General features: G+C 47.8%; 8 protein-coding genes across 8 annotated transcripts; 3 read left to right on the plus strand and 5 right to left on the minus strand.

The window, feature by feature from the left end:
- Window positions 1-132: 132 nt before the first annotated feature.
- TR07 (putative dehydrogenase tr07) lies at window positions 133-1,179 on the minus strand (the record flags this gene model as incomplete). The annotated part of the gene is made up of 1 exon (XM_044822178.1): window positions 133-1,179. One exon carries the CDS (start codon window positions 1,177-1,179, stop codon window positions 133-135), a length of 1,047 nt encoding a protein of 348 aa, XP_044683511.1.
- A 1,939-nt stretch (window positions 1,180-3,118) lies between these two features.
- J7337_004485 (uncharacterized protein) lies at window positions 3,119-5,381 on the minus strand (the record flags this gene model as incomplete). The annotated part of the gene is made up of 2 exons (XM_044822179.1): window positions 3,119-5,310; window positions 5,357-5,381. 2 exons carry the CDS (start codon window positions 5,379-5,381, stop codon window positions 3,119-3,121), a joined length of 2,217 nt encoding a protein of 738 aa, XP_044683512.1.
- Window positions 5,382-6,549: 1,168 nt separating this feature from the next.
- J7337_004486 (uncharacterized protein) lies at window positions 6,550-7,447 on the plus strand (the record flags this gene model as incomplete). Its single annotated transcript, XM_044822180.1, has 3 exons — window positions 6,550-6,808; window positions 6,859-6,887; window positions 6,941-7,447. 3 exons carry the CDS (start codon window positions 6,550-6,552, stop codon window positions 7,445-7,447), a joined length of 795 nt encoding a protein of 264 aa, XP_044683513.1.
- Window positions 7,448-7,699: 252 nt separating this feature from the next.
- On the minus strand, window positions 7,700-9,266 carry J7337_004487 (uncharacterized protein; the record flags this gene model as incomplete). The annotated part of the gene is made up of 3 exons (XM_044822181.1): window positions 7,700-8,677; window positions 8,729-8,930; window positions 8,980-9,266. 3 exons carry the CDS (start codon window positions 9,264-9,266, stop codon window positions 7,700-7,702), a joined length of 1,467 nt encoding a protein of 488 aa, XP_044683514.1.
- A 2,011-nt stretch (window positions 9,267-11,277) lies between these two features.
- On the minus strand, window positions 11,278-13,152 carry J7337_004488 (uncharacterized protein; the record flags this gene model as incomplete). The annotated part of the gene is made up of 2 exons (XM_044822182.1): window positions 11,278-12,184; window positions 12,233-13,152. 2 exons carry the CDS (start codon window positions 13,150-13,152, stop codon window positions 11,278-11,280), a joined length of 1,827 nt encoding a protein of 608 aa, XP_044683515.1.
- A 1,885-nt stretch (window positions 13,153-15,037) lies between these two features.
- On the minus strand, window positions 15,038-16,075 carry J7337_004489 (uncharacterized protein; the record flags this gene model as incomplete). The annotated part of the gene is made up of 1 exon (XM_044822183.1): window positions 15,038-16,075. One exon carries the CDS (start codon window positions 16,073-16,075, stop codon window positions 15,038-15,040), a length of 1,038 nt encoding a protein of 345 aa, XP_044683516.1.
- Window positions 16,076-17,944: 1,869 nt separating this feature from the next.
- Window positions 17,945-18,604, plus strand: FPR1 (FK506 binding protein proline rotamase rapamycin-binding protein; the record flags this gene model as incomplete). The annotated part of the gene is made up of 6 exons (XM_044822184.1): window positions 17,945-18,069; window positions 18,126-18,190; window positions 18,254-18,314; window positions 18,375-18,395; window positions 18,480-18,521; window positions 18,577-18,604. The coding sequence occupies 6 exons, from the start codon at window positions 17,945-17,947 to the stop codon at window positions 18,602-18,604; spliced, it is 342 nt and encodes a 113-aa protein (XP_044683517.1).
- Window positions 18,605-19,907: 1,303 nt separating this feature from the next.
- Window positions 19,908-23,207, plus strand: UBA1 (E1 ubiquitin-activating protein; the record flags this gene model as incomplete). Its single annotated transcript, XM_044822185.1, has 3 exons — window positions 19,908-19,913; window positions 20,060-22,429; window positions 22,479-23,207. 3 exons carry the CDS (start codon window positions 19,908-19,910, stop codon window positions 23,205-23,207), a joined length of 3,105 nt encoding a protein of 1,034 aa, XP_044683518.1.
- Window positions 23,208-23,594: the final 387 nt, after the last annotated feature.

Here is a 23,594-nt window from a genome sequence, read left to right on the forward strand (position 1 = left end):
TGTGAAGTTTTACCCAAAAAAGGATAGGAGCAAAGGGTTGTTATCTCCAGTGGATCATCGACTCTCCCTCTCCTAAACGCCGCGAAAACAAAAAACAGAACAGAAAAGTAAAAGCAAAAGAATGGGACCCCTTTAGATGGCGCGGACGGGTAGTGATTCACGGCGTCGCAACTTGAGGTCCTTGGTCAGAGAGTTCTTGCTTGTCTTGGTCTCTATCCACTCCTCGAGGTTGCTGAGGGTACACTCGGCGATCTCGGTGAGAGCCTCCTCGGTGAAGAAGGCTTGGTGACCGCAAACAACCACATTGGGGAACGTCATGAGGCGCATGAGCTTATCATCTTGAATGATTGTCGACGAGTGGTCGTTGTAGAAGAGTTCACCTTCCGCCTCGTACACATCGAGCGCGAGGCCACCGATATGGTTTGTCTTGAGCGCATGGATGACGGATTCAGTGTCGAGCAGGCCACCTCGTGAGGTATTGACCAGCATGGCACCCTCTTTCATCAAAGAAATAGTGTTGCGGTTGATGATGTGCCGTGTTTGCTCCATGAGAGGACAATGAAGACTGACGATATCACACTGAGGCAGAAGGTCTTCGAGGGACTTGTACTCGCCATACTCCTCAAAGGCTGGCGAAGGGAAGGGATCATATGCGAGGAGTCTGCAGCCGAAACCCTTCATGATGCGTGCAGTAGCAAGACCGATCTTGCCAACACCGACAATTCCGACAGTCTTGCCATAGAGGGTCTTTCCGAGAAGGCCATCGAGAGCAAAGTTACCCTCACGAACACGGTTGTAAGCGCGATGGGTCTTTCGGTTGAGGGTCTGAATCAGAGCAACAGCAAACTCGGCAACAGCCTCGGGAGAGTAAGAGGGGACATTGGCGACCATGATGCGGAGTCGCTGGGCAGCATCGAGGTCGACATTATTGAAGCCTGCGCATCGCAGCAAAATAGCCTTTACGCCAAATTCTGACAGGGCGGAGATGACATTGTCGTTGACGACATCGTTGACGAAGACGCAAATGGCATCTGCTCCATCAACGAGAGAGACGGTATCTTCGTTAAGAGCGAATTCGTGAAAGATGAGCTCGATGCCAGACTCTGCGTGCTTGGCGCCGAGGACTGACGACAAGTATTTTTTATCGTAGGGTTTTGTACTGAATACGGCGAGCTTCATGGTGATAAGATAAGGATAAGTCGGATTGGAGTTGAGGAAGAGGAGGAAGAGATGGAGGTGTAAGGGATGGAAACCTTTTAAAGGGGATTGAAGAGGAAGAAATAAATAAGGTACCTAGGTAAGTACTAATGGATGTCTCGACAGCTAAGCTCTTTCCTTGATCCAATAACGTGGGGTTTTTGAAGCTTGGAAGGTAAATATGGACGTTTCTGGGCATTCTCCACCAGAAACGGGGAGCTTCAACTTGAAGTATACATACAGAGTACTCTCGCTAAAATATAGGGAATACCCAGCAATCATCCCTCTATTGTCTATAATTTAGACTCAATCGACGCATGAACCCACTAAGCACAGCCCCTACACGAGGAGAAGAAAAGGAGGTCACATCCATTAACTCTATCCAGCTTCAGCACATACATTCACACCGATCAACCATATCCAATTACAGCGGTGTCGTCAGCATGTGCCTTGGAAAATCAGACCATACCAACATCCATAGCTTGGATGCCAAGCATGTGCGTGTGTGCAACTGTTAGGTACAACAAAAGGAGGCAATTATTATTATTACTGTTGTTGTTGTTATTATCTTTTGAGGCTGACGATTGAGTTAGACTTCAACGTATGATTAAGCTTTTCGCTAGCACTCATTTTCAGCTGTCATTGTTGTCTGTTTCTTTGGGGATACATTCCTACGCCACTACCAACGACCGAACAAGTATAGGCGTCAAGATGCATTAGGTATCACAATAGCTCACTGTAAAAATAAAATCCAGTATATATAAATCTGTTCATATGCACCCCACGCTCGCCAAATCAACCGAGGCTCTTCCAACTCCAATCTCATCTCCCATGAAAAAGAAAACGTCCCCGGAATCGTTCGGTGTCCGTGTCCCGGGGATCCGGGTTAATGACCCCCGGCCCCGAATGCATGGGACTATTTATTGTCTGATATGCAAGGCACGCAGAGCCCCAATCATCCCTTCTTTATGGCCTGATTCCAACAATCGAAAGTTGTAATTTCTGAGGTCGATCTTGATAGGACCCCAACGGCCCCTGCTGAGCTTGAAACGGACAAGGATATACACAAGGTCAGCTTGGGTGACATATCAACGGTGACCATTGGACGCTTGTGCATTTCGGTGAACGTTGCGGCATTTCATTTATGGCCTCATTTGAAGGTTTCATTGATATCATGGGCGACTCGTGAGTCATCGACAAGGCATTGGCCCTTCGTATACGAGGCTATGTTGCATCTCAGCAATGGCCTGATTTGCTCTGGAATATCCTCTCCTAGGTTGACACCTAATTCTGTACTTGAGACCACCTCCATCGAGGATTCTCGGTGTCGATATGCAAGTGTGCCGCTTATTAAGAAGAAAGAGTCTGAATGCTATCCAGAGCATGATATTGGACTGATCATGACTCTCCTTTAAACGACTGATTGAACTCATTTTGTACCATTTATTTCTGCCCAGAATACGCAACAATATCAGATCTCACATCCTTGAGAAGCAACATTCTAAGAGACATTGACATTTTGGGCCTTGCATAGCCTTGAAGGTGAGATTTCTTCCTGGATTAATCTCTTCAAGACCATGCCCAGGCTGTGAAATATGAATTGCCAATTTGTAGTCGAGGGCTGCGGTTAAAAGATATCATGCAGTTGAGTTACAGATGATCTGATCATATTAGGCCAACAAGACCCAGCCGATCGGATCCTCCACGATACCCGCATGCATCTCACATTACCCGAGTAGATCATATCTAAGGTTAAATGCTATGTAACTTATCATGCATCTCGTCACGGCGTGTGGAGCAATCCATCAAGACATCGGCCCGGTCCGTATCCCTGCCTTGCCTTGCCTTTCCGCGGAGATCTCACAACAATCAATGCCTTGCCATTGGGGAGCTGAATATCTTGGCTTCTTTGGTTTTTTCTCTAACGCTTATAAGTGCCACTGATGGTATAATCCTTCTTCGGCCCCTTGACCGTGTACTCGATGCCCCACTCCTTCAGGTTCACGGCCTGGAAAGCAAAGTTGTACTTGACATCGTAGTAATCATCAATGCACAAATGTCCTGCCTTGGCTTTCCATCCCTTACTCGTCGGTTCTGTGAACTCAATCTCGTGGAACAGATAGTCTGCACGCTTAAGATCCTCTGGTTTAGCGAACCACACGCTCAGCACATCCTTGAGCTCATCATATCTCCAGACGTAACGGCGTGTGGCCTTGAAGCCAAATCCTTGTTCTGTCCTGAACTCTCCCTCTTCGATATAGAGATACTCCATGCCCAGCTCATCATCACTCGGGGCATCCTCGCTAGCGTTGCCCGTACATCGCAAACCATCGTTTGTCTTCTCACGGAGGAGGAACTGCGCAGTCCCACTAAAGTGTCCGCTTGGATGTGAGGGCAATTTGCTCACAAGATCGCGCTCGAGTTTCCATGTACCGAGAAGACTTCGAAAAACAGCGTGAGCCACGAATCTCGACGTCGTCAGACCATCCATTGCATCTTTGTGTGTCTGTCCTAATGACTTCGTCGCAGCATCCTTTGAATCCTGATCGTCACTAGGATTTGAGTACCTCGCTGGTGTGAGCATGTCCAATGGCAGATTGTTATGCGGTAAGCTGGGAACTGGAGGCTCAAGAGGCTCGCGAATCCTTAACTCAAGTGCCTCCGCAATCTCATTCACCAGATAAGGGTAGTCACCCATTGGGAACTGCGATACTCGGGGGTCATTTCGCAATTCGAGTGTTCGCTGTACCGAGATGTCATCGCGAAGCTTGTTCTTGAAGATCTCAGATTCACGACCAGGGGATACGTGGTCTGACCACAGCGCAGCCACAAACCGAGCCTGCATCTGCATCACCCCCCAGTATGGAGATCTGTAAAATCCGACAAAGCCTAGATCTGGCACTTCGGGGTGGTGAGTTCCCTGGAAAGCCAAGGCGACAGGCTGATCAATGTGTTTTGGTGAAAAATGAAGTGCCTTCAAGACGTCTTCAGGGAGATAGTTTATGCAAGGTGAAGCATCAAAACCTGTCGCAACCACCACCGCTGCAATATCCTCAATCTTTGTGCCGCTGGATAGTGTTGCCGTAGATTCTTCGAGGCTTTCGACTTTGCCTTTCGACAAAGAAATCATTCCAGATCGGACAAAATCTGTGTACCATTCGCTGACAGCTAAATAGGGCTGTTTATCATCATTGCTGCCGTCGATTTTGAGTAGTGGGGAGTATTCCGATTGATCAGAGCCAAGAACGCCTTTATATACGCTATGGACCACCTTTGCTGTTGCTTGAGGGATGTGTCCTTGTGTATTGGTCAGGGGCCGAGGACGGTTGTTGAGGTTATACGAAGAAAAGTCGAGAGGGAGAAATGGCGCTGCGACTTCTGCAGGCTTGGGACTGGTATAAAGAGGAAATACCCATATCGGACGTTGGATGACATGATGAATGCTGTACTTGTCGATATCGGCAATCGTCGATGGATCAGGAGAGTTGGCCTCGGAAGAAAGGTGCACGCCAATGGTTCCAGCAATCTCGACACCGGACATTTGTCCACCAACTACAAGAATCTTGCCACCACCAGATCTACCTTCGCCCAGAAGGCTCTTCACATCCCTGTAATGGCTGCTGTGGACAACAGGGATAGCTGTCTGATTTCCAAGACTCTCGGGTATAATAGGCTTTCCAAAGAAGCCAGAAGCAACAATAAGATAGTCAAAATTCTTTGTTGTGGTTCCGGCATCTGAATTGGTGTTGACAATCCAACCATTAGACGATCCCTCAGGCCGCTTTGCACTTTCAACTCGTGTACCAAGCTTGAGTTCAAAGTCCTTGTTGCTCTTTAGGAACCGCTCGAGATACCTGTGAAGATACTTCCCGACCATCCACCCCTGTGGGAGTTGAGGGTCACTATCTTCCCATGCAAGTTCACTAAACTGCATTGTATGTCTGCTCTGGTTCGCCCACATAAATGGGTGGACCTGTCTTCCATTGTCCGTCTTTGACGTAGGCCACAGACCTCCAACATCCTTCTGGGCATCGAAGATGGTGACTTTGAATTCGCCAGGGGCAGTGTTGTGTAACAGCGTTTTGGCTGCGACAAGTCCTGAAGGACCAGCGCCTACGATACTCAGCGAAGATATCAGAGATAGCAAGGCGTGACTTACCAACAATACAAACCGTCTTGGCCATTTCTCTCATGCCGGATAAGTACCTGAAGATACTCATATAAGAGCTCAATGACTCCTATACAATCCCTATCTGAGGCTCACTTTTACGATGAGTAGACAGGGTTGAGCGAATTGTAGCAAGAATGCTATGATGAGGGGACTGATGGAGGATAAGCAAATTTGCGAAAACAGCGGGCCTTCATATAAGACTCATCAATGCAAGAACACCACCCCTTTACGACTGGCCGTCAGCAGGCAAACACAATCTTAGGGTGATATACAGCATTCAGTGAGAAAAGGCATCCAATGGTCGAGCTCACCATAAGCGGTTTAGTCGAAAAAGCTCCGCAACTCCCGAGATCTTCCAGGTTGTAGATGGCTTACCTAAGCGCTTGTGCTTGTGAAATGCAACAGATTGCGAATTCATATTTATTCAAACAACGGATAAAGCATTATTGGATGATAAAAACGCTCTGTTTGCTTGAGCGATATGGCTATCTATAATGCCATAAATATTGGCATAGAGATTGCCTGTGCTGCTTCGTAGATAGCTTATGTTGTCTCATCTCAGAATCTAATGTTGTTTTCTGGTGTAAGCGGCATCACAGTGGAAGTACTATGTGTCCAACATGAGAGCTAAGAATTAGGGTTTTGCTTTTAAGCCCAAAGAGATTATTTAGCTAATTATCAGTTAAGCGAACATGAGTTCATAATATTAGAAAGATGAGTAGAGTACGTAGAAATATATTATTCAAGTGCCGGTTATACATGTCATCAACTCCTGCTAAACTCCGAGTCAGTCTAACAACACCACTAACACACACACCATCGACCCTGACATCACAACCCCCAGCATAACCAGGGCACTTCGAGTCAGTATGATATAAAAATCACCTTGATGGCGAGGGAAATCATTCGAATCTCGTCAATCCCAAGATCCATAATATCAAATGCCGTTATCCTCTCAGAATTAGTAATGGTTGAATTGCCCCGCTTTGTTGCGAATGTCGTCATAACCTCGTAGAGTCGTCAGTTGCCCTGTAACTTTAAAGTAGATAAATACCTTATGTACTCAGGGTCCAACTCAAATGAGATTATCCCAACGATATCTAATCTTTCAACGTCCATTAACTCTCATCGATATATCCAAGCTCCCTTTGACCCAATTGACCCATCCTCACTTCTACACAATGGCTTCTCATCACGTTCTCCTGCTTGGTGGCCACGGCAAAATCGCCCAGCTTCTCACTCCTCTCCTCCTCAAGCGTTCGTGGACCGTAACCAGTGTCATCCGGACTTCTGAACAGACCCCTACCATCGAAAAACTTGGTGCCGGCCTCCCCGGTAAACTCAATGTTCTAGTACGTAGCATTGAGGACGTCACATCCCAGGATAAGGCCTTGAGTATCTTGAATGAAGTCAAGCCCGACTATATTGCTTGGAGTGCTGGTAGGCCAACATATGAGAATCGCCCTTGTACCAATACTGATGAGATACAGGTGCTGGAGGTAAAGGTGGCGCAGAAAGAGTATGAACCAGCCCCGTCCCCTTCAGATCAGCTCACTTACTGTCCCCTCCTAGACTTTCAAGGTGGACCGAGATGCCGCCGTTCATTTTATCAATGCTGCGGCATCTGTACCTACCATCACCAAGTTCCTTCTTATCTCATACCTAGCTTCTCGTCGATCTGGTGCTTCATGGTGGCCTGCTGGGGAGTGGGATGAGTATAATGAAAAGGTCAACAACGGCGTATTGGCAAACTATTACAAGGCCAAGATCGAAGCCGATGAGACCCTCTACAAGGTCTCCAAGACGAGTCCTACTCTTGTTGGCATCGATCTGAGGCCCGGAACTCTGACTGATGACCCAGCCACCAAAGTTGAGTTTGGCAAAACCAAAAGCATCGCTAAGAACGGTGTTAGCCGCGAGGCTGTTGCTGAGGTTGCCTCACATCTTCTCGCTGCCGATGGCGTCAAGAACGGCTGGTATGATCTTCTCGATGGCGACGAGGATATTCCATCTGCTGTCGAAAGAGTTGTGCGCGAGAATGTGGATGCTGCTGAGGGCGAAGCCATCTATGATGCGTGAAGGGTGTCTGCCTGCAAAGTTATCACGGCCATATAAGATTCAAGTCATAAGGCATTTTGAATTCATAATGATACATCGCAGCTGATGCGATCCACGCTTATACCCCGTTTTTAACACCCGGTGATACATGCCTGTGAAGGCGAATTGTAATGACATGACAAGTTATGTAACATTTGTGCTTGCCTCAGACAAATGTGTGAAACACACCCTTTTTGACTCCATCCATATAGTTTCTCTTACATACAAAATAACTCATGTCGAAACCGGCTTCTCGGTATCCTCAACCGAGTAGGCACGTAGTTGTCGAGTTCGCTCAAAGGTGTTTCGATAGCTTCCCTTGCTTGAACCAAGTCGGCTGTTGAGCCGGACCCCATTTGCACATTCTTCGGGCGCTCCGAACCATTTGAACCTTAGACCACGCATTTCCTCATTGAAGGTCTTCCAGCTGGTAGTGAAGTAGATCACGGCGTTCCAAACACCCTGTAAGGGAAGCACACAGCCACTGGCGACACTAAGGGGGAAGCTGATCCTGTCGTGGTGCGTCAGGCTATACAGCCGGTTGGCGGAGCTCGGGATCCAAGTGATCAACACAGCAAGACCGAAGATGAAGCTTGTGCGCAAATATGCCATCTTGACTGGATCGAATTGTCTGAGTTTCATAGAAGCGTTAGATTTGACGGCACGAAGTTTGGTTGTTACTGAGAAGGGTGGCTGGCGAGAACTGTCGGAGGTACAGAGTGTTTCGAATCGTTGAGCTCTGCTGGAAGTCGATGTTTCAATATGCTCGAAAGAACTAGGTAGGACCCAAGAGTTGATACGCGGAGGCATTGCGGCAAGAAGAGGACTTGGAAGTGTAGTCTCTTGTGGGGCTGCTGGCCTCGGCTCTTCTCGTGTAATCTGAACTTCTGTGACTGCAGTACCATAGAAGTCCTGACGAGTTGTGAGATTCTGGGGACAAAAGTCAGCTTGGCCTGCCTCACTGGCATCGGGCGGGGAGGCTACCGCTTCTGAGGAGCCTCTGTGCTCACTACTCGAATAAGGAATATGATCATTCTTCTCGATGTTGCCAATAGCATCCATCACCATATGCCTGATCTGATTTCGAGTGTGGAAAACATGGTATCCAACAGCAATATAGATCATGATGGAGAGGAATGAAAATATCCAGATTGGGATGTAGTATGCGTAGAGGCGAACAAGACTCCAGTCAGTCCCGATCCAACACCAGAGCTACAAATTGTCAGTATACGACCGAAAGAAGAGTGGCTAGAAACCACTTACTGTGGCGTCTCCAAATATGAGACCTTCAGAGGAGTTGCGGATTGATATCAGAACAACTGCTGGAATGAAAGGACCGCCGAAACAGATCAGGCAGTATAGCCAGGCATACTTGCGAAACATTCGAGGATCGGCATTGCAGAAGAACACGAGAAACACATTGATAGCCATGGCAAGTGACCACCAAGGGTCAGACTGCATGAACCTAGGGAACGAGATTAGTGTTGAGCCATAACCTGGGTTAAATATCATACCATTCAAAGATGAATGCCTGTGCCTGGCAAAGATGCGATCCCTCGCCCCTTTCAAGACCATCATAGCCGATCATAGATGCAACACTCGCACCGGCATTTGCAATCGAGGCAAAGATGAGAAACAAATTCGGAGTTGTTCGAAGTTTCTTGAAAAGGCCGAAGGTTAGCAGCACCAGAATGATAGCGATCATAGAACATCCTGCTCCGACTCGTTCGATAGTGATGAGAATCTCGATATTCTCAGGTGACAAGGTCGGCCCTCGGTGATGCTCAGGATGGCCCTCCATGTTGACTTTTGGTGAAGCCAAAGCCTTGGAGTTGATGATGCGAAGAAACGAGATGGCCAAGCGCTCGCTCCGCAAGAGAATGTGAACAAGCACAAACCAGGGAAGGAGAAGAGGGGTAGAAGGAAAAGGGGAAGGAGATGTTGCGAGCTCAACACGGTTGACTTACACACGGAAGGGGCGCTCGGCGACTGCGATAGAGTTGGCAGTTGCCATCAGTGGCAGGTTAAAGGTGGTGGCTTAGTTCCTTCCACATTGAATCATGGGAGCGAATACCTACCTAGATTGAGAGATGGGATGGTTACTCTCCGATAGTGAACAAATGTCTAAAAGCCAAATAAAGTCAATGCTTTCTTTCTTTCTCTCTTTTTGTTTCAATGCTATTGTTACTTGTTATGCACAGATTGATTATGCAGTCCTTTGCATTGTGGTTTTTGTGTAAGCTTACATGGCACTTGATCACTTAGACAAACCTTACGCAAATAACCTTAATCATAGCCTTAAACAGCTCCAGATCCACTAGAGCTTCAGGGATCAGCTGTTCAGCTAACTGTTGAGGTTTCTATTATTGCATGTTGCCAAGGAGACTACACTTCAGTCTCTGATTAACGGAACGTCAAGTCTGCATTTACGAGGCCTTGACATAAAAGGCCACGGCAAAGACCATTAATAGAAGTTTGACCATAGAGGTCCTTCGGTCAAAAGATAGAACGATATTCAAATCCCTATATATTATATCATTTCAACACGTCGATGGCAGATATAAAACTTATATAAAACCAACCATTAGCGTAGCATCCAATTGGAGTGGCCTCTTTTGGCCTTGATCACCATAATGGGACAAGCTTGCATACATACGTACCTCGGCATCAGAATGACTGCCACATCCTTGATTTCATGTCGATCGACCTCCATAAACCAGAGGCAAAGGCCTCGCATTTCCTCTCCTCTCATTCTCCTTTCAACAATTGATGAACTAACTCTCACATAATGCAAGTTTCAAAGCTTCTAAGACCCATCTCCACTCAACTGCCGAGCTTCTACATCTCCCGATCGGCCCCGCACTCCCGGGCCTTAAATCGCATCACCGGACCGCCCGTAATAAACACGACCCTCTCACACATCAACATCAAAACCTTCTCGTCAGCCAAAATGGAGTTTCCACCCTTCCACAATTCAATCCTCTGCCCTGCACTTGACCTGGTGCCAGAGAACGCACCACCTGATCTGTTCGCCACGGAATTATCCTTCTTTGCTTCCCATCCATGGACGGCTTCTCTGCTCTGCGCGCCTGATGCAATCCCTTTTCTTCCTTCATGTCGCGTTCCAAAGTCACAAGCGCATGATCAACTTTTTGGGAACACACTCAATAATTCTCGTGGCTTGGGGCATTTCATCAGTTACTTTCGTGCGCCAAGTCTTGAAGTCGCCAAGGATCCTACACATAATGTCACTGAGATCGCGGTGCTTGTATCGGTGGGCGAAGGTGTAAGTGGCTATCCCGGGATGGTCCATGGCGGAATCGTCGCAGCGTTGTTAGATGAGTCAATGGGTACCATCTTTGATTTGAACGGGACTTTGGGTAAAGAGGCTAGGGCGTTCAAGACGCATAGTGTGACGGGTGGTATAGATGTGAAGTATCTCAAGCCTGTGCCAACAGACAGTGTTGTCTGCATCACAGCTGTTGCAGAAGAGATTAATGGCCGAAAGACAAAGGTCAGAGGTGAAATGAAGGATGAGAAGGGCGAAGTGCTGGCGACTTGCTCAAGCCAATGGGTAGCACTCAAACCAAGCTTATGATCAAAGGAGGTTGGCAAACATATATGGTTGTGAGCAGACTCCTGGACTAGAATAAGACTTTATTACTTCCTAGACATAAGAAAAAAAGGTATCGAGGAATGCAAGAGTAACAAAGCAAAAGTGGTATATGAAATCCATACAGGAACCTTTCGCCAATACCGACAAGTCCATCTAATCAAGGTACCCATTATTTCGGCCGTTAGTCATAACCCGATCATTTAGAACTCTCTCCTCTCTCCGACTTCAACCCAGGAACATACGACTTGACCGCATCTTTAACCTTGTGGGGGTCTTCCAAAGCTTCGTAGGCGGCCTCTCGCTTACTTTTGTGTCCCTGCTGCCAAGATTCCTCTCGGTCATCCAACTCACTCTCGGCTGAGCTGATACTGCTCTGGCTTCTGTTCATGACCATGTTGATCATTCTGCCCTCGTTCTTCTTGACGTTGCGCTGGTTCTCCTTCATATCCTGCAGCTCCTTATCCTCCCAGTGCATCGTAATTATACCCAGTCCTGGCAAGTTCTTCTCGAGAAACTCCTTCAGATACGGCAGAGTTGACTTGTCCGGTCGGTATGTTCCGGAATCGTTGTCGATAATCAGTTGATAATATGCAGGATCGTGTGGAGGATGTTCCTTTGGTGGACCTCCAGGGATATCTTCCTGTGGGTGTGTCTTGGTATGAGGGTGTACATCATCTGAAGAAAGAGGCTTCTTAAGCCGTCGAATGAAGAATTCACCTGAACAGGCGATATACGTCTCAACATCTGAATGCATAGTGTGCTTGCTCAACATGTCGATACCGAATTCTTTACCAGTCTCTGTAAATCTGAACATGCCGTCCAAGGTCAGAACATAGGTAAAGGTGCGACCTCCTTCGTCGAAGTGAACAAGCTTCAGGAATTGCTCCGAAGCCTCCGGTGAGCATGCATCGAAATCACCGTATTCTGTCGAAGCGTTGAAATTATAGATACGGCGATGCTGACTGTGCAGTGCCTTATTCAGGATTGTGCCGCGCAAGCCCGCTGAAGAGTAAATCGATGCAATAATAGGTCTAAACTCGACAAAACGATGATACAGCTTGGGAGGCACTGGTCCTTGAAGCTGCATCTCATTTGCCTGAAAACTGATAGCATATTAGCATAGCCCATTTTGATCTTAATAAGCAACATACTCGTATTTTTGTGTCTTGCTCTTCTTGTTCCCATCTTGGTCAACCTGCTGATCTTCATCCACTCGGGCATCGTCCTCGGCATTAGCGTTGACTTTGACACCGGCGATTCGACCGATCAGAGGACTGAAATGTTTGACCCATGTTGTTGGTCCAACAGTGTACATTTGCGCATACGGCGGATCCGATGGTCCCAGAAGCTCCATGCTCAAACGCAATAGAGGTGTCATGTGAATGTTGTGAGTGACAACACTGGTAATAGCTTTGGCAAGATATGCTCGTTTGCTCATCATGCGCTTCTTAGCCTCATAAACACGGCCAGGAGCGGGAATGCCTTTCCAGTCTGGGCCTATACTGGGCACTTTAATTGTGACATTGCCCAATCTATCATCATGATCGGGGAAGTCTTCATCGTACATTCGGCACTTGAGAGTGAAGCCTGTTGGTGGGACGTTGGCGACAACCCATTCATCTTCCCATTCCGGCTCGGTCGTCTTCCTTATGGTTTTCGTGCGGTGGGTGAGATCGGGATCCTCCTTATGCCGCTTCGGCTGGGTACCTTTTAGAGTCGCATGAAGGAAGGGATCTGAAGAGGCTGTAACAAAGTCGCCAGGAGCAAGATTTGAGGCGCCGTGGAAGATGAATCGAATGGTATAGCCTTGCGGTGCATCAGGAAGAGGGGTCGGGTCGAAGCCACCAGGAGGTCCTTTTGTAATCTGATGTACACGGTCCTTAAGGCCGGTTCCAATCTTTGTAGGGCGCTTTATAGCATGATCATGATGATGCTCCTGTCCGTTCTCCTGTGTGTTTGTTCCGTTTGCCTGTTCTTGTGCTACCCCATTACCATTCTGTGTCGCTGTCTCGTCGTGGCTGTGGCCGTTTGTTTGGCCATCACCGTTGGTGCTGCTGATTGGAGCGGTCATTTTCTTACTAGACCCTTGTTTCTGCTGAAGAATGCGAAAGAAAGATCAAGATTGCGATCTAACGAGTTTGCGCCGGATGATATACTGCTCGATACAGTAACCAAAAAGACTGCGTCACTTGAAGGAAATAATGTCCTATCATCCGGGGACCCGAGGGATGGTTTTGTTATGACGATGAAGGAGGAGGGTTGAGTTCAATAACGGTTAAAAGAGGCTGGATCGTAAGGGTCCTGTCTTCGATAGATGGTGAGATAAGCGCCGTCGCAACCGTGGCTTTGGAACTGAACTAGAACTGCAACTATTATGATGGCGGCAGACGGTGGCTTATATTTGAAGAGCGCCGTGCCAACCAGGTCATGATAATGTCCTAATCTCGTTACAGTCCATGGCATGAGAACTTCACAGCCAAGGCTAGACTTGGTCTACCTACCCACAACAACAGCGGTATAACTCAGCACCTCTTGGCGCCATGAAGCGTCGCAAGCTCTCATGGCCAAGTCATTAAAAGCACCATTGAATTTGCTATTTTCTGACGTCACCTCGAGTTGTGTACAGGGAAATGCATGCAGGACTTCCCGGCTATAGCGGCATTTGATGTGCCAAGGGCTGGGCTGTAGCGGCTATGAGTGCCGCCCAGCGTGGAAGCCCCTTGAGATTCACCCACTTGGATGGGGCTTTTGGGGGACCCTGATCACTTTTCTCGGCACAGCCTAGCAATTCTTTACGCGATGGCTTCGGAACGCGGCTCGCTTGTCAAAAACGACTTTTAGTTCAATCATGAGATCGGCATCGTAAATTTCGATTCTGCTTGTTCATGATCGACATTCTAACGTTTCATGTATTCTCTCCAATCATCATCTACTACCACTTTTAGTAACAATATTCGCTTACACGCAAGCCGTCCGTTTGCTTCTCAACATTGTATCACAATCCTCAGCTCGAGTCAAGACACTAACATGTGTAATTGAAGGCTCAAGCTCGGATCTCGGATCCAATGTTGGCCAGGCCTTTGTTCTAGACAACAACATAGCCTCCATCTAATCATTCCACTATCAGTTCTAAGGGCTGTTTAATGTCCATCATTCAGAATCTGCCAAACCCATGTCTAATTAACCTTTATACGAACCAGTCAGCCCAATCTAACTAAGGTAGTTTAAATGTCCGAACGCGTTAGCGATAACTCAGGAACTCTTGTTTTACGAAATAGCGAATGAGAAGTCATTCCGCCTCCTTTATTGGCCTGTTCTTAAGCTTTCTGATGCTTTATGCATGTTGTTACTCTTATTAGCAATCCAAGACCGACACCTACTAATCTCATAGCCACGGGACATACATACTTAGAACACATCTCTACGAGGAGACCAATAGATCGATTTTCTTAGTATTCGGCGTCTCCGTGAACGATATCACTCAACAACAATACATTCAGCCGCACATAGCTTCGCTACTTGCCTATTCAGCTACGGCACAGAACCCACGTGGACTATCATGGTCTCATATCAGCATCCAAATCAAGTCTCAGCCGCTCGTTAAGCTGGCTTGAATGGATTAGGTGGTCATTTTCCTGCCAAAACATGCATAGGCAAGATACTCACTCAAGTCATGCCTTTGCCTCGTATGTGCCGCGGTCTGACTCAAACGCCGGCTATTGTCAAGTAGGAAGCACGCATATTAACTCGAGAGCATTTGTTTCCATATATCATTTGAAACAGTTCGTGCTATTCTTTGTGGCATATTGTTTCTTCGTGGATGAAACGTTGAGCCATTGCTATACACTCCTGATATTCAACATAGCAGTGGCTTCCCTTGACCAAGGCATATTTCACATAAAATGCAGACACAGATAAACGCAAAGCGATCCCAGCACTAATTAGTGGCTGAAACATTAAAAGAGACCATAAACCGAATCAATCACCCTCCCAATCCTCCACACACAACCATTCGAACCACACTCTCTCTTCTCAACATTCGCATTCATAACCCTGCCCCCTTCGACTTCAAGCTTAAATCCCGCGCGCCCCTTGATATGTTTTCCATCCATTCTCCCAAAACCTGCCATGAGGAGGAACCGTGTCGCATCGGCGTTACCAGGGGCCTCAGCAGTTTTCGTAAAGGACTTCAGCGCTTCATTCGAAGGGACGAGATAGACAACCTTGGAATTCTCCTTTTTGCGACGTCCGGAGAACGACATGTCGAGACGATCTCTGGGGAACCATGGGGCAACGGTGTATAGCAGTTCTCTAGCGCGAGAAGTCTCAGGGTCAGCGGCCAATATATCCTTCATTGATTTGGAAGGGGAATGCTTGATGGTTGGTAGAGAGCGATGATTCCTGGCGGAGTCTTCACCGAAATAGGTGAGCAATGGATCAAGAATGTTGTCTATTTTGTACACGACGCCGTTTGAAGCAGGAACACGAAGTGGGTTGCCTCTCTTGTCTTTCAGGAGTCTAGCTTGTGTGCCAGCACGCACATCAGTCTTCGTCAGGCCTGTGTTGGTGGTGATATCCCCCTTCGAGTCGGTATGGATTGAGAACCCCTCGATTGAGACGATGTTCTTATTGTATAGATCATGTGGAGTGAGTTTACCCGGCAGGATATGCGTACGCAGAAGAGCGGCCAAGAGAGGGTAACCAGTTGCTGTGGTCAGCTTCTCCGTGAGGCCAGGGACCTTAGCAATCGCCTCGTTGGTAGGGGCGAGGATAGTAAAGTCGAGACCAACATTGTTGTCATTGAAACGCTCCTCGAAGGCAGGCTCGGGGATTCCATTGCCATTACCGGTTGACTTGAAGAGTTCATAGAATGCAGTTAAGTCCTTGTGCTGTTCCAGAACAGTGAGGACAGCATTGGTGCGATTAACCTTGGCTGATGCTCCAGCCAAGAAGTAGATGGAAGCGCACAGCGCTGCTTTGAAGAAGTTGGTCATTTTTCAAAAAGGAGTGTCGAGTTGTAATTGTTCTGCTGAAGCTGATATCTCGCATCTTGAATCGCGGCGCTTCGTGCCATTTTATAGATATTTCGACACTATCACTGGACTCTGTAGCTTTGACGATGTTACCCAAGTCGAGTATTACTGTGCATAAATGAAAAGAAATTCGGGTCTTCTTGATTTTGGAAATTTTCAATGCAACGCTCTTTTGCGCCGTGGTGTTTCATGCTCTTATACTCAAGTTAAAGTGTTAAACAAAACCACTGTGCCATTGGCCTACACAAAATGTAAGGACCCTACACAGGGGCCTAAGGCAACAGGGCTTATATTTCGTACAACATAAAGTATGTGCTACTCCTTAGTTGATAAAAATTACACCATAACAAGTGAACCGTGCGCTGGAGATCAAACAAACTGTTGAACCCTGATTCGAGCCCGGACGATCATACTTCTCATAGGCCAGCTTTATTCTCAGCCCTTTATGATTATTTTGATATGTTATGCGGCCGTAGTCTTCCGCGGCAGCGTCCAGCGCTTAGACATGCATCAGTATATAACACCAGTATCTAGACAATTTTATGGCATTCAATGAGGATACTGAGTATCGTTTATATAGTGAATCTCTTAGTTTATCATCTAAAGCCGATATCTCAGTGTACGTTTTAGTGATAATGAAGGACAATATCGCACCACGTAACATAGTGTTTCCTCGATAGCGGTTACTTCAAGTTATCACACTTAACGATGACTTAAATAATCTGCTTTGTCAAGTGCGAGTATTATATTGTATATAATCACCATATGAAGCTGAGATAGTACTAGGGGTGAAATCTGATAGAAATGTATAATAAATGAAGGAATATAATATAAATACTCAACATGATTCTACCCATACACCTGTCATTTATCCCTTACCCTAGAACAGTGTGATTTTCGCCATAGCAGGCTGCTGCGCTACCTCAATATCTACGACGAAGGAAGATCCGGGGAAGCTGGTGGCTGAAGCAAGTTAAAGCGAGGTTCAGACCACGCTGGACTGAAGCTTTCCTGACCAATGTTTCTTCTTAAGTGTTACTATTTTAATCTTTTGTCCCTGCGAAATGCTTAACGCGGATGACGTTGATAAAACTTCTAAGTACCGACTTAAAAATATACTCTTTTTTTGCAGCACCTGTCGCCGTAGCGGGTGTACCTCCGAAACAAGGTACATCTCTCATCGATAGGCGCCGTTGTTCAGGGTCCGAGTCCCTTCTTACATCGGCCAAGGACAATAACGACATCTACTTTAATGCGGTATTTTATCCGATTGATGATGAGTGACACTAACTCCCCGACCAACAGGTGTTCCTATTGAACCAAGTGTACTCGTTCTGGGGGATGAAAAGGCTGATGAATGGAAGTATCTTTTGGCTGTCAGTGACCTCCTTGGATTCCGTGAGCTTCTCCCAATCGTCATCCCTAGTGGGGCCTTCAGGCGAGCTGATTGGTACCAATCGTCATTCCAGTTACCATTGCCCCGCCGTCGATCTGACTGCCCCGCCATTTGCTACCCTGAGATCCAATTGAAAGAGCTTATCGAGCTTCTGAAGCCATTGATCATACGGGGAGCTCAACAGAAGAAATCCAATCCCATTGTTCCTGTTCCTGGGCCTGGCACCGCATCAGCAAGCACCGCACTTCACTTGCTTCGTCCCAACGCTTGCTTTAGGTACAGTAGGTACTGTAGGTATAAAGCTCCACGCTCGCCTCCTCTTTTTCAAGATGCGCCCTTTCTCTCCTGCATCCATCTCTCGCGTTACTCGCACATCCACTCGAATCAATCCCTTTTTTACCCAACCTCGCAACTTTTCTTTCACACAAGCCATAATGGGTGTTCAGAAGACCATCATCTCCGAGGGCAGCGGCCCCTCTCCCCAGGTCGGCCAAAAGGTCACCATCCAATACACCGGCTGGATCAAGGACGAGTCCAAGCCTGACAACAAGGGCGACCAGTATGTTCATTTGTGCGCCCACCGCTCTTGAACGTAGTTGACAACTCTCTTCACAGGTTCGACAGCTCCGTCGGCCGTGGTGCCTTCGTCGTGAATATTGGTGTTGGCCAGGTCATCAAGGGTGTGTCTCCCTATACAGTTTCGGATTCGTAACGCACAAGACAACAAAGCTGACTCAAAACAGGCTGGGATGAGGGTGTTACCCAGATGAAGGTCGGCGAGAAGGCCCTTCTCGACATCACTCCGTAAGTGACATCAACATCCTCAGATTAGCTGATACTTGTAATGCTAACAATCACTGACAGTGACTACGGCTATGGTGCCCGGTAAGCTCTCAAACACGGACCATTGGCCATGATGCCTCTGGTGGCCAAGCTATACTATGAGGAAACAGCTAACACAGATAACAGTGGCTTCCCCGGTGCCATCCCTCCCAACGCCACTCTCCTCTTGTAAGTTGATTATAGGCTACCAGATAAATGAACAGCCTACTGACTACTCCTTCAGCGAGGTTGAGCTCCAGAAGATCAACTAAGTCTCCCAATTATCTACCGCTATCCTTCGATCGACTTTGGAAACATGAAGCTTCAACGGGCTTATGATGAGCTGCAATGCTCAAGAAACAGAACGATCGACCTGATGCTCATTATACCCCTACAGACATGTGGCATCGGGGTGCAGTATGGACTAAGGAACCAAACATGGTGACTTCTACATATTTCTTAGGGACGGTCAAATGAAGAATAATTGAGATCCAACGTGAACCTCTGCAATGACCACTGCTGGCATGAGTTGCTGGTGAACCAAAAGATGCATCAATAATTTTCAAGCATCTCAGTGCTCTGTCCCAAGCTAGTCAAGTATGTTTCTTTGTGGCGTAACTGAAGCTCTTGGTATGGCATCATGCGTAAAAATGCCCCGCGTCCATCGACCCCGCCATTAAATCTCATGATGGACCTGCATGGTTTTGAGGGTGCCTGAACAAGAAGGTCGAGATCGCTGCAGTGCCCTGAAAAATCATACTGATGTGCCCGCAAGGGTTCTATACACCCGAAACTAACCGTGTCAAGTCAATGGAATCCAACAGAAGCTTAGAATTAGTAGCAATCAAGTGCTAGACGCATGAGAGGGGCGTCACCTACGTTTAGCTTTTACCCTAGCAACCTTGAACGTCCATGCAGACCTCAGTTGACTGGCTGCGGGGCTGCTGTGCCACGCTGAGCTTGTGTACTTGAGTGAGGTAGTGAAGGCGCTTCAGAATAGGCTGATGTTGGGTGAATGATTCATCGAAACAGTTCAAAATTGTTCATTGCAGTAAATAAAGCATATATTACTACCTCAGTGAATACAAAATGAACTATCTAGGTACCTAATAACAGATGAATATCGATGCCTTTCAATGATTGATACCTCAGGCCAGGTGGCTTATTAAAGCTGAGGCGCCCGCTGACAGTATGGGCAGTGGGGCAAGACAGCTCTGCCTGGGGACTCGGGCCATTACCTCATCACCATAGGACACTTCATGTCGCACTCTCTTCCACTCAACCTTCAAAGTCAGAACCTCTTTTCTTACAAACCACATTTGACCATACTCACAACACGACTTTTACGACTCTACGGTCTGCGACGGAGATTCATATCGCTCGCGGATAACTCATTCTCCTTTCTCCATCTCTCACCGTCCTCTTCTACTCTTTGGCGGGGTTGAGCTTTGCCTGGTGCTGGATCGCCCTCGCGACGACTGACGCAGCGTTTCCAACATTACCACCTCTTCTAAAACGGACAAGCTGGGGAAGCGAAAGCTCTCCAACGGGGAGTCACCTACCCATAAAAGAATAATGGCCGTAAGTCTAGATCCTCTGTACTCCCTATCTCGGCTTGTCGCCTGTCAAACTCTTGCTCGAAGCATCAGAACATGTGAAACGCAAATGGCACTTTCACCATGAACATGCAAACAGGACCCGAAGATTCTAACAGTCCGGCTCAATAGGAACAAAAGCAACCAGAGGTCGACCTTGCGACCCGAATGCAGGTCGATGAGTCTGTTGTTGGACATAACGAGATCGACGAGTCCCTCTACAGCCGACAACTTTATGTGCTGGGCCACGAAGCCATGAAGCGCATGGGTGCTTCGAATGTGCTCATCGTCGGTCTAAAGGGTCTCGGCGTGGAAATTGCCAAGAACATTGCTCTGGCTGGTGTCAAGAGCCTCACCCTCTACGATCCTGCTCCAGTCCAGATTGCGGATCTCTCGTCCCAGTTCTTCCTCACACCCAGTGACGTCGGAAAGCCCAGAGATGAGGTCACTGTGCCTCGTGTCGCCGAGCTCAACGCCTATACCCCCGTGAAGCTCCACCAGTCACCTGGCCTTGATGGTGAACTTTCGCAGTTCGACAAGTACCAAGTTGTTGTTTTGACCAGTGCACCTATCCACCAACAAAAGGCTATCGGCGACTACTGCCACAGCAAGGGCATTTACGTCGTTATTGCCGACACATACGGTCTTTTCGGCTCCGTTTTCTGTGACTTTGGCGAGAAGTTCACTTGCATCGATCCTACTGGCGAGACTCCTCTCAACGGCATCGTGGCAGGTATTGACGAGGAGGGCTTGGTGTCTGCACTTGACGAAACTCGACATGGATTGGAGGATGGCGATTACGTGACATTCTCCGAGGTGGAAGGAATGGAGGCACTGAACGGAGCCGAGCCCCGAAAGATCACGGTTAAGGGCCCATATACCTTTTCAATCGGCGACGTCTCTGGACTCGGTCAATACAAGCGAGGTGGCATGTACCAACAGGTCAAGATGCCCAAGATTATCAACTTCAAGGACTTCACCACTGCGCTCAAGGAACCCGAGTTTCTTATCTCGGATTTTGCCAAGTTCGACCGACCTCAGCAGCTGCACCTCGGTTTCCAGGCGCTCCATGCTTTCCAACTTACTCACAAGCGACTTCCCAACCCCATGGACGATGATGACGCTATTGTTGTTCTTGGTGCCGCCAAGAAGTTTGCCGAGCAGGAGGGTCTTGACATTGAGCTGGATGAGAAGCTTCTGAAGGAGCTGAGCTACCAAGCCCAGGGTGATCTTAACCCCATGGCTGCCTACTTTGGTGGTATTGTGGCACAGGAGGTTCTCAAGGCTGTTTCTGGCAAGTTCCAGCCCATCAACCAGTGGATGTACTTCGATTCTCTCGAATCCCTGCCAACATCTACCAAGCGATCTGCCGAGCTCTGCAAACCTATCGGTAGCCGATATGATGGACAAATTGCTGTATTCGGTACCGAGTTCCAGGACAAGATCGCCAACCTGAAGCAGTTCCTCGTCGGTGCTGGCGCCATTGGTTGTGAGATGCTCAAGAACTGGGCCATGATTGGTCTCGGAACAGGACCCGAGGGCAAGATCTGGGTGACTGACATGGACTCGATCGAGAGGAGTAACCTGAACCGTCAATTTTTGTTCCGCGCCGATGATGTTGGTCAGATGAAGAGTGACCGTGCTGCTCTTGCTGTTCAACGAATGAACCCTGACCTCGAAGGCCACATGGTAACACTCAAGGAACGCGTTAGCCCCGAGACCGAGAATGTTTTCAACGAGGACTTCTGGCGAAACCTTGATGGTGTCACCAACGCTCTCGACAACGTTGAGGCTCGAACATACGTCGACCGCCGATGCGTTTTCTTCCAGAAGCCACTCCTCGAGAGCGGTACTCTTGGAACCAAGGGCAACACGCAGGTCGTGCTGCCTCATCTCACCGAGTCTTATTCATCCTCCCAGGACCCTCCCGAGAAGGAGTTCCCTATGTGCACAATCCGAAGTTTCCCCAACAAGATCGATCACACTATTGCCTGGGCTAAGGAATACATGTTTGAGAAGCTTTTTGTCAAGGCTCCTCAAACCGTCAATCTATACTTGACCCAGCCTCAGTTCATTGAGAATTCTTTGAAGCAGGGTGGCAACCAGAAGGAGACTCTTGAGACGATTAGGAACTATCTCACGACCGAAAGGCCACGAACCTTTGAGGACTGTATTGCCTGGGCTCGTCAGTTGTTCGAGACTGAATTTTCTAACAAGATCCAGCAGCTCTTGTATAACTTTCCCAAGGATTCTGAGACCTCGTCTGGCACTCCTTTCTGGTCCGGACCTAAGCGAGCTCCCGACGCGCTCAAGTTCGACCCCAACAACCCTTCTCACTTCGGGTTCATTGTTGCGGCAGCGAACCTCCATGCTTTCAACTACAACATCAAGTCTCCTGGAACCGACAGGTCCATCTATCTGCGGGAATTGGATAATGTCATCGTTCCCGACTTTACCCCTAGTTCCAATGTGAAGATCCAGGCCGACGATAAGGAGCCTGTGGTAAGTATTTTCACATCTGATTCAAAAACCATTACTAATCCGTGACTAGGAGCCCGAGTCAAGCAACTTCGATGACAATGACGAGATTGAGAAGCTGACCACCAGCCTCCCGTCGCCCAGCTCTTTGTCTGGATTCCAGTTGGTCCCTGTTGACTTCGAGAAGGACGATGACTCGAATCATCACATCGACTTCATCACTGCTTGCAGCAACCTCCGAGCAGAGAACTACAAGATTGAGCCTGCTGATAGACACAAGACCAAGTTCATCGCTGGCAAGATCATTCCTGCCATCGCCACGACCACGGCTTTGGTCACCGGCCTGGTGGTGCTTGAGCTGTACAAGATCATTGACGGCAAGGATGATCTAGAGCAGTACAAGAACGGTTTCATCAACCTGGCTCTGCCTTTCTTTGGCTTCAGCGAGCCCATTGCTAGCCCCAAGGTGGAATACCAAGGCCCTGACGGCAAGGTTACGTTGGATAAGATTTGGGATCGTTTTGAGATTGATGACATCACTTTGAAGGAGCTATTGGATACCTTCAAAGCTAAGGGTTTGACCATCAGCATGCTGAGCTCAGGGGTCAGCCTTCTCTACGCTTCTTTCTTCCCCCCTTCGAAGTTGAAGGAGCGCTATGACCTCAAGCTGAGCCAGTTGGTTGAGACGATCTCAAAGAAGCCTATTCCTTCACACCAAAAGGAGGTCATTTTTGAGATTGTTGCTGAGGATCTTGCTGAGGAGGATGTTGAAGTGCCCTACATCAAGGTCAAGATGGCATAAACACTGTGGATTTGAGGCTTCTGAGCAGTCTTTTGAAATATGTATATGGGATGTTAGAAACGACTGGATTGCAAATGAGCACATGAACGATAAAAGGATTCAGCTTATAAAGATAGATAAATTCGTTGCTGTATGACAAAGCTTATGCAGACCTTTATTCGATTTGCTGTTGACAACTCTGAGGCCCTAATGATCTTCTTTTCGCGTACGCAAACGTAAACATATGGTGAACTGCCGAGACTGCGACCTTGACTCGATGAGGAAGGGAACCTTTCTTTACCAAGCCAGTCGTCATGATGGACATGGGCTTATCAAGACAGTAGAGCATGATAACTAAGCAGCTCGCAGTAAAGCGGGGTCGATCATTACGCCACGATTATGAAATGC

This window comes from Fusarium musae, chromosome 3 (genome assembly GCF_019915245.1).
Source record: "Fusarium musae strain F31 chromosome 3, whole genome shotgun sequence".
Classification (NCBI taxonomy): domain Eukaryota; kingdom Fungi; phylum Ascomycota; class Sordariomycetes; order Hypocreales; family Nectriaceae; genus Fusarium; species Fusarium musae.